We start from the raw sequence: 10,615 nt of genomic DNA, 5'->3' as shown, positions 1-10,615 counted from the left end.
AATTTTTTTTTCCTATGTTTGTCCCTCTGCCCTGTCTCACTCTCCCATTACAATATCCCTGCTATATACAGTTGTCTTCCAGAAGAGTTACTGAAAAAGTGATACATACAAGTAAAGGGAGAGAGGCCACGAGTTCCAACCATCAGCTCATAAAGTTTTTGGCAATAGGGAGCATAAACTCCACTCAGGGTTGGATTAAGGGAGGGTCTCCTGCAGATCCACAAGTGTAGGTGAGTCTCCAGGGAGTGCAGTTTCAGGAAAGCAGTTCTGGTACGCAGGGATGATTATCAGCTGATGCGGCACAGCAGTCATCTTGTAGTTACCAGGAATGGTGTTGTGGGGATCTGCAGTGTGAGTTGTCCTTGGGTATCTGGCTTCCTTAAGAATGGCAGAGTAGTTCTTGTTTTCCCCTGAGGTAATGCAGGGCTGGTAACTATCATCTTCTCAAGTTGCAAGTTCTTCAACCTTGTTTTCGGCCTCTGGGCCATCCAGCGCCGGAGAGGCCAGGGAGACCGGGCCCCCGGAGGGGGGGCCGGCTGTTCAGCACGTGGCTACGCAGGGGCACAAGCCCCCGGCCACGGGGCCCCCAGAGGGGGGTCAGGCCGTTCCCAGCGCACGACTGCACAGGGGCGCAAGCCCCCGGCCCAATATTCTGTTTCTTCATCTGTGCATAGCAAGAGTGTTTTTTGCTTTGTGAAAATTCATCAAGTTTTACATTTAAGATATACAGGCCTTTCTATGTATCTTCTATAGAAAATAAAAATCTGTCTCTGGAGAGAGAGAGAGAGAGAAAGAGAGAGAGAGAGAGACTGAGACAATGAGAGGAAAAGTGAGAAATCACCCTGTGGTTGGCCATATGCAAGTCTAACAACATAGCTGCTATGCCATCTACTGGCCCTCAAAATATTTTTTAAATGATCAAATATGGTGAATTTGATGAGTGAAAAGATGTCTTAAGGGTAGAGTTCACAATATTTAGGGGAGAAGTGATTAAAAAGCCTAGAGACGAGGTAGGGACAAAGTCTTTCCTCTTCTAGATTCATTACAAAGATTTTGCTTAGACCTGATTCTGCGAGTATTAGGGAACCACTGGTGATTATTAAAGATGTTATCATAGGGGCTAGCAGGTGGCATAGTGTTTAAGGCACTGGACTCCCACAAAGTGACTGTAACTAGAATCCTGGATTTGGCAGCTGGAAACTCTTGCCAGGAGCGTGTGCCTAAAATCCCAGGAGAAGAAGGGATTGTGGTATGGCCATTCCCCTTGGGGGGTGATTTCTCACTTTCCCTCTCATTGTCTCTCTCTATCTCTTTGGTGAGTGCATGCACTCCATGGCAAAAACCTCTTAAAATACTTCTTTATTGAGTGACTGTCCACACAGATAAAAAAAAAAAAAAAAAAAAAAAAAGTATCATAGAAGATCTCTTCCTAAGCAAAATTTGATCACCTGCCCCCTGCTCTATACATGTACTAATTTAGATGTTTATGAAAATTTGTCATTTTACAAATATTTTTATAACAATTCTAATAGAAATTTGGAAGATGAATCAGAATACAGGAAAAATAAAATGTAACAGGCTGCTATAATGTCCAAGGAAATGATAGTGATTTAACTAGATTAGTTTCAAAGGGAGCTGAGAGGAAGTGAATAGTTGAAAGATAGTGGGCATTTTTTTTTTTTTTTTTTTTTGGTGGGGAGCGGTTTGTTTTATGGATAACAAAAAAGAGAGGCACAAACCAATGGTGGCTTTGTGGAGAGAGTTAGCAGAATTTAGAGCGTTAGCAGTTTGTGATTCTGCAGGACATTCAATCTACAATGCAGACCAATGTGAGATGCTTAGTAGATTAATGGAGATGCAGCCCTGTCTTGAGAGAAGTGAGGAGGTAGATTAATGGAGATGCAGCCCTGTCTTGAGGAGAGAAGTGAGGAAAATGTGTAGCTGAAAGTGTTACGTGAGGTTACGAGAGTAGATGGGCATCCAGCGCTACACTCTGGGCTCCTTGGTAATGATATCAATAACCCTGGGGTTCTGGAAGCTTGTGCTTCTCTGCTGTACTCTTAAGGTGATGCCCTTAAAGACCTGTCAACTTCAGTCTTCTCCCAGCTTGGGAGAAGTTCCAAGTACCTGGTTCTGTGATAACAGCTTTTATAGTAAGAGGGCTGAAAAAGATATATTTAAAAGGAAAGATTTTTTTCTACTTGGGTCCATAGCCATAGGACTGCTTGAAAGTAAGGTCAGAAGAAAATCCCTTCACCTACGTGGAATCTGGTGTACTGCTGGTGATAGCTTTCTATCACTTTATTGCCTTCTGGAACCCTCTGCACTATGTTGCGATTCTTACCCACTCAGCCGCGGCCAAAGTGGGAATTACCATTCTGGTAAGGGCTGTCCTGCTCAGCCTCCCAAAACCCATTCTCTTGTGGCGTATGCTCTTTCCCCAAAATGTCAATGAGGTGAAGCTACAGTGGGTAAGATGGAGATTACCAAAATTTACTAACTTTGAAGAACCCTTGAATACTTCATTTAAGCCCACTTATCTTCATGGAGAGAAATTTGCCACTATTGAGTAAATTTAAAGCACCAATTTTGGGCCCCGAGGGCCTTTCTAGAACAGAAATGCAGAAACCATTGGTTCCAAATCAGCGCTAAAGGAATAAACAGTCAGTGAGCATCTTAAGAGGATGGTTTTAGGGACCATCAGATGGTATAATAGTTACATCGCTGGACTCAGTTCAAATCCTGGACCCCAACACTTAAAACTCACGCTGGGTGCATATGTGTGCATGCCCAAAATCCTGAGAGGAGAATGAAGAAGAAGAGATTGTGATGTGGCCATCCCCCCAGGCGGTAATTTTTCATATTCTGCGAGCATCTTAAGAGGATGGTTTTAGGGACCATCAGATGGTATAATAGTTACATCGCTGGACTCAGTTCAAATCCTGGACCCCAACACTTAAAACTCACGCTGGGTGCATATGTGTGCATGCCCAAAATCCTGAGAGGAGAATGAAGAAGAAGAGATTGTGATGTGGCCATCCCCCCCGGCGGTGATTTTTCATATTCTGTCTCTCCAGCAAGTGTGTGCATCCTATCGCAAAAATCTCTCTTAAAAAAATAAAAAAAGAGGAAGGTTTTGAAATGCATAATTTGTTTGATTATGTCCTTTCTTGTGTATTTGTTAACACATGTGTCAGACAGGAAAACCCATCTCTAAGAAAACCCATCTCTTAGAAACTTCTTGTTTCTATAATCTCAAATTTCTATAGAAGAGTATTCTTTCTTTAGTATTTAGCCTGAGAAGGCATCTTAGAGAACAAGATTTTTGTTTACAACTTAAGTGAAAACAAAAACAGGTTTTAGGCCGAAAAGAAGGTAGTTGTTGAATTTTTTTTTTTAAGTTGTAAACAGTGAGCAGAGATCAATTTGATTTATTTATTCAATATCATTTTATTCAAAGAGAAGATCAAACTGGCTAGAAATGTAGGAGGATGGAACCCCTTACAGGAATGAGGGTTCTGCCATAACCTAAGAATGGGCTGTGGGGGCTGCTCCTCCTTTTTAGCCCACATTAGGCAGGGATTTTATAAGTAGTGATCAAATAATTGTCCGTCTTCTATTCCTAGGGTGGACAGCCGCCTCCTGGAATCACTATGTTCTCCTGCAACACCAGCACTTCTGGTCACTCTACCTTCCTCCTCACTGGCTTTCCAGGACTGGAAGCCTTTCAGCATTGGGTTTCCATCCCCATCAACTTCATTTGTGCAGTTTCCATCCTCGGTAACAGCATCATCCTCTTCCTGATTCGCACAGACCCAGCCTTACATGAACCCATGTACATCTTCCTGTCCATGTTGGTGGCCTCTGATCTGGGCCTGTGTGCCTCCACCTTCCCCACCATGGTGCGGCTCTTCTGGCTGGGTGCTCGTGAGCTGCCCTTCGATCTCTGTGCAGCACAGATGTTTTTCATTCATGCCTTCACCTATGTGGAATCTGGTGTACTGCTGGCGATGGCTTTTGATCGCTTTATTGCCATCCGGGACCCTCTACACTATACCACAATCCTTACCCGCTCAGCCATGGCCAAAGTGGGAATTGCCATTTTGGTAAGGGCTGTCCTGCTCAACCTTCCAGGACCCATTCTCCTGCGGCGTCTGCTCTTTCCCCAGATCAGTGTACTCTCTCACTGCTATTGCTTGCACTGTGACCTTGTGGGGTTGGCCTGCTCAGACACCCAGATCAACAGCTTTGTTGGTCTGGTCTCCATCCTCCTTTCATTGTGCCTTGACTCCTTCCTCATCATGCTCTCATATGCCCTGATCTTAAGAACTGTGCTGGGCATTGCATCACCGGGGGAACAGCTCAAGGCACTCAATACGTGTGTCTCACACCTCTGCATTGTTCTCATCTTTTATTTGCCCAAACTGGGGTTGTCTGTATTGCACCGAGTAGAGAAGCATAGCTACCCTGCTCTGGCAGTGCTCATGGCCAATCTGCACTTCTTGGTCCCACCCTTCATGAACCCCATTGTGTACTGCATCAAGTCTAAGCAGATCCGTCAGGGCCTTCTAAAACGCTTCCAGCAGAAAAAGGTTGATATTTCTTAGAATAGCATAAAAACTCAGAGACACATGAGCCCTGTGAGTCATCCTGGGTCTTGAGGTGATGAAGTGCAATGATGGGGAGTTAATTTTTGAGGTTTCTGAATGAGTCAGCTTTTAGTGCTGAGTTCTTTGGATGGCCCTATCAGCCTCTATAATTATAGTTTTTGGAGACTGAGACCATTGGAAAACCTACCAAAGTATCATCATGATAATCTTCTCATTTCTCCCTCATCAGAGCTAAACTGTTTTAGATTCATATACACTGATATCTCCTTTCCTAGGGTACTTAGCCACACTGAGAGGATGTGTGTGTGTGTGTGTATCTACCTGCACAGGTACAGCTCTCTTTTTCTCACTGGGTCGTTCTTTCCCATTTGGTTTTTAAGCCTAAGGAAGAACTGTAGGAAGTTATACACACCTTAATACTGGCCCGTTTCTCACAATATAATATTAACCAGCTCACTCTCCAAGATATAGAAAAAAGCTAGGTTTTGGGGAAACACACACCATGTACAATTGAAATTAATTATCTCTTATTTTCAGCTTAGAGAGTGATGTTTTTATCTTTTCTTTTTTTTTCTTTTTCCTTTCCTTTCCTTTCCTTTCCTTTCCTTTCCTTTTCTTTTCTTTTCTTTTTTTTTTTTTTGAGAGGATTTTGCTATAGGACCTATCAGCCTCTATAATTATAGTTTTTGGAGACTGAGACCATTGGAAAACCTACCAAAGTATCATCATGATAATCTTCTCATTTCTCCCTCATCAGAGCTAAACTGTTTTAGATTCATATACACTGATATCTCCTTTCCTAGGGTACTTAGCCACACTGAGAGGATGTGTGTGTGTGTGTGTATCTACCTGCACAGGTACAGCTCTCTTTTTCTCACTGGGTCGTTCTTTCCCATTTGGTTTTTAAGCCTAAGGAAGAACTGTAGGAAGTTATACACACCTTAATACTGGCCCGTTTCTCACAATATAATATTAACCAGCTCACTCTCCAAGATATAGAAAAAAGCTAGGTTTTGGGGAAACACACACCATGTACAATTGAAATTAATTATCTCTTATTTTCAGCTTAGAGAGTGATGTTTTTATCTTTTCTTTTTTTTTCTTTTTCCTTTCCTTTCCTTTCCTTTCCTTTCCTTTCCTTTCCTTTTCTTTTCTTTTCTTTTTTTTTTTTTGAGAGGATTTTGCTATAGGATGCATGCACTCACTAGAAAGACAGAGAGAGACAGAGAGACAGAAAGCAAAAATTTGCCCCCCATGGGGAATGGCCATGCCACAATCCCTTCTCCTTCATTCTCCTCTCAGGATTTTGGGCACACATGCACATGAGTCTGGCATGAGTTTAAGCCACCGAGTCCAGGACTCATATTGTGGTTGACTATATGAGAGTCCAGCAACACAGCCATTATGCTAACTACTGGTCCCAAGAGTGATGTTTTTCTCATGGTTCTCTTCATGCATATCTCTTCTTAGAACCACAAGGAAAATTTGGCTCCCCCCTGCCTCCCACCCAGAGAAGCTGCTCATTATAACTTGGGTGTAGAGTTGGTTTTTCAAGTACCAATAATAAGGGGGAACAGTCATTCACTTCCACAACAACTAATCTGCTAGGATGTAAGCTCCACGAGGCCAGGTTTTGTTCATGATGTATCTCTAGCTCTAAGAACAATGCCTATCAAACAGTAGGTGCTCAATACATACTGTTGAGCAAATTAGTAGAGTGGATAAAATGTTAGATATTCTTGACAGCTTTCAGCTGATCTTTAGGAAGAGAGAGGACTTGAATATATGAATGTCTGAGGTCTGTAGGGATAACAAGCACAGCTAAACTGGAATGGAATGAGGTGAAGATGGATGTCAGGGAAATCTTAGGACAAAGTGTGATTCTCCTCATAACACATGGTCAAGAAGGCTGTTTTTTTTTTTTAGAATTATTTTATTTTAACTTTATTTATTATTATTATCATTATTATTTTCCAGTTTGATCAGAGAGAGACAGAGAGAGAGAGAGAGAGGAAGTGAGAAAGCAAGCCATCAGGTCCGAGACTTGAACCGTGGTCGGCCATGTGGGAGTCCAGCGCCTTTAACCACCATGCCACTTGCCGGCACCAAGAAGGCTGTTGTTTTTAAGAAACAGTTTAGAAAGGATCTAAGTTTATTATGGAGCTTTTTCCAAAGTTGTTTTCAAACTTCTAGAAAAAGTTTACCCAGAAACTGAAGGATGTGTTACTCTATCACTGTCATTGCCTGTCTGCTCGGTCCTAAAATACCCATACATTTCTTGAAGAATTTAAATAAGATTGTTCCTGGTAGAAAACAGTTGTTTAAATTTAATAGAAGAAGCCGTCATAGCACTATTATAAAGTGCTTTGCCTGTTCTTGATGGGTATTCAGATAATTGGGAATTTAATTACTGTGGTTATTTCTGTGTGTCATTTTCATAATGAACAAGAGAATGAAGAACTCAGAGACAAGAATGCAGAATGGGGAGTTGTGACTCTTGTATAAACAGTCCTGGCTGGAAAGGCTGTTTTCCCTGCTAGATTGTATTTAGATTTGCCACTGTACACAGATACCAAGAAACTCAGAACACTTTATCAGCAACTAGAAGGAGTAATTGGCAACCCTGTGTGCCTGAAGGTCCTAAGAGAAGAAGCAAAGATGAAAAAAGTCATGAGTTTAGAGTTACCATTTTGGAATCGTATGCCCAATAGTAGCCAACCAAAATTTTCAGTAAATTTAGTTTGACTGGCCACTTTAGAAAAGGGGATAATTTGAAAAGATAGCTTGAGCTATAGGACAAGGCTTTTTTCCTTTGGAGAGATTTTTGCTATAGGACATGTATACTCTCCAGAGGAACAGAGACAGAGCAACAGAAAGTGAGAAATGTGCCCCTGGGGGAGAATAGCCATGTTGTAATCTTTTCTCCTCCCAGAATCTCGGGCATGCATACACACGTGTCCTGGGTGAATTTAAAGCCACCGGGTCTGGGACTTGAACTGGAGTCAACCATGTGGGAGTCTAGCAACATAACAACCACACCATCTGCTGCTCCCAGGTCAAGGTTTCTCTTTAGGGCTACATATCTTGGGCTGAACAAGCAACAAACTGTTACATAGGCCCCTCTGTGTGCTTTACCTACCAACCTATAAGGCAGATTCTAACTGGGGAGCGAGCCTGTCTATTTCACTGAGCTCCAACCAATCTGTATAAGAAACTCTGGATTGACATGATGGTATTCAGGGCCATAAGCCTCCTTTGGCCAGTAAACAACCAAAACAGCTAGCAGGTGGTGTGGTGGTTAAGGCACTGGACCTCACATGACTGACTTAGCAGTTTGAGTTCCAGACCTAGAAGCTTAAAAACACATGACAGGGACATGTGTGGGCATGCCCCAAATCCAGAGAGAAGAATGGAGGCGAAGAGATTGCAGTGTGGCTATCCTCCCTGGGAAGTGATTTCTCACTTTCTCCCTCTGTTCCAGTGAGAGCAGGTGCCCTAAAAAATCTAAACAGGCAAAACAGAACAACAATAATAAACCACTATATTTAGAGATCTGAGGCTGGAAAATCTCTATTAAGAGGGTTAACAAAACAAAGCTTGGCTATTAGGCATCTGATCTAGGATTGTAGGAATCCTTGGCTTTGTCATGTTTGCCCTTTTTCAATAGTGGCTCTGAGTCTGGAGACTTCTCCCACCTTAATTCCTACCTATAACATGGCCGGTTTTATTGCTGGACACTCCACAGCTACACTGACATCAAGAGCTGGAAGGGATTTGGAGCTCTTTCTATAGCTCTGTAACTTTGTTTTTTGGTGCAGACATTTCAGCACATCCCACTTTACTGTTTTTTGGAGAGGTTTTTGCTATAGGGTGCGTGCACTTGCCAGACAGATAGAGACAGAGAGACAGAAAGGGAGAAATCTGCGCCCAGGGGGATGGCCATGCCGCACTCCCTTCTCCTCCATTCTTCTCTCGGCGGGATCTTGGGCACGCATGCACACACACCCGGTGTGAGTTTTAAGTCACTGGGTCTGGGACGCGAACTGCAGTCAGGTATGTGGGAGTCCAGCGACATAGCCATTACGTTAACTGCTGGTCCCCCCACTTTACTTTTCTTCACAGGCCCATTACTGAAATATCAGAGCATGACACAAGAGGGAGTCCTGAGATGGTTAGTCTCTAAAAAGTTTGATCCTACTTTAGCCAGTTAAATACTATCAGGGTATGATGTATGGTGATTTTTTTCAGTTTTGGCATCAGTTAAAAAAAAAGTCTGTGTACATGAATATAAATCTTCTATTATTTTTTGAGAGATTTTTGCTATAGGACACGTGCACTCACTGAAGAGACAGTGAGAGATAGAGAGACAGAAAGTGAGAAATCATCCCCCAGGGGGATGGCCACATTGCAATCCCTCTTCTTCCATTGTGCTCTCATAATCTTAGGCACACATGCACACACACCCGGCATTAGTTTCAAGCCAGAGGATCCAGGATTCCAACCGTGGTAGACTATGTGGGAGTCCAGTGATTATAACCATTCTACCATCTACTGGTTCCCATGAAAATAAATCTTTTGTCACTTTTTATGTTAATCAGACTGTCATCAGCCCATGCAGAAAATCTGAGTTGAAAAATTTCAGTTCTAATTCATAAACATATTTTTTAAAAATACCTCAATTCTGGTCCTCTCTAAGTCTTTATTTCTTTGTCATTAGAAAGTCTAGATAATACCTTCCTTGCTGAGATGTGAGAATTTAACTATATAATGTACATAAACCACTAAATCCAGCAACACAGAACCTGTTTAATGTTTGTGTGGTTATTTGATAAGTGTTTGCCTTTCCAGTTTACTGCAAGCACCATGAAGCCATTTGTTTTTCATGATTTGCTTAACTCTAGTGCTTTACGTGGCCCTCAATATTGTAAATCAGTTATGCTAAATAAATGACAAATAAGTAAAAGACTAAATTACCTAGCAAATGATAAACACAATTGATTGTATAATTCTTTATTGGGATCTGTAGATGGGAACATTTGTTATCATGAATATCATTATTATTAGCATTATATAATTTGTGTAAGATAGTTTTGATTTTAGAAGGGAAAACTCAAATATTGGTTGGTTTGTTGTAAATTAAAAAAAAATTGAGGTTATATTGCTTTGTAGAAACTCTAGGTTTATTAATTCAGAACTAAGCTTCTCAAGGACTTCAGGTTCCAAGGAAGTGGATCTCAATCCACTCTAAAAGAGATCTGCATAGGTAATTCCAGTTACCAAGGCTAGTACTGGAGTACCTGAATGATGCCTTAAGACTGGGTGGGGTCTTTGGTGGCTGAGGAGTGAGTGACTGACTTCGTACATTTTTAGGTCAACTAAAAAATTGGTGTACACCCTTATGCTAGACCTGGCTGCTAGCAACTAAGGGAATATGTGAGGGATGACCCCAGACAAGATGAGGAGGAAGAGAAGGCTTATAAAAACTTGGGTACACGACCCCAGTTTTTCAAAGCCAAATTTTCCCAAGGAGTTTAATCTGCATTACTCATTAATTGGCCATGGGATAAATGATTTCCTAAAAGCCCACTGTAAGGAAAAGAGATATTTTTCCCTTTCTACAGAAGGAAAAAAAAAAAAGGAAGTCTGTGGTGGTTGATACCATGAACAATTGCTGTGAATTCACTCAGAGTGAGGTGAAGTTATGAAGAATGAAAAATTGTGCATGTTGTAAGGTTTGTAGTTAGAATAAAGAAAAAATGGCCTTTTGAGAAATATCTGTCTAAATGTGTTTTATCTCCTCCCATGGACCAATATAAGAGAATAATGTGAGGGAGATAGGAGAGAAATATGTCAACTGCATATTTGACATAGGAAAGGACCTGGAAGGGAGAAAGGATATAGAGAAGAGAAAAGGTCGACTGCATTCCTAGGTCTTACTAGTCTATCAGGCCTTGCTGGGGAGTAGGTTAGCTCTTAACCTGGTATTAAGAAATGCCACAAGTTTT

At 41.7% G+C, this 10,615-nt stretch overlaps 1 protein-coding gene across 1 annotated transcript; it reads left to right on the top strand.

Moving 5' to 3' along the window:
• The first annotated feature begins 3,653 nt into the window (after positions 1-3,653).
• LOC102484230 (olfactory receptor 51G2) lies at positions 3,654-4,607 on the top strand. The gene has a single exon (XM_006140908.1). It carries the CDS (start codon positions 3,654-3,656, stop codon positions 4,605-4,607), a length of 954 nt encoding a protein of 317 aa, XP_006140970.1.
• Positions 4,608-10,615: the final 6,008 nt, after the last annotated feature.

This window comes from Tupaia chinensis, unplaced genomic scaffold, assembly GCF_000334495.1.
Source record: "Tupaia chinensis unplaced genomic scaffold, TupChi_1.0 Scaffold000047_1, whole genome shotgun sequence".
NCBI lineage: Eukaryota > Metazoa > Chordata > Mammalia > Scandentia > Tupaiidae > Tupaia > Tupaia belangeri.
Note: the sequence above shows the minus strand (reverse complement) of the source record. Positions and strands in the feature narration are given on the sequence as shown.

What these genes read in the sequence shown, in the direction of transcription:
- LOC102484230 (XM_006140908.1), top strand. Translation starts at nt 3,654, where the DNA reads ATGTTCTCCTGCAACACCAGCACTTCTGGTCACTCTACCTTCCTCCTC.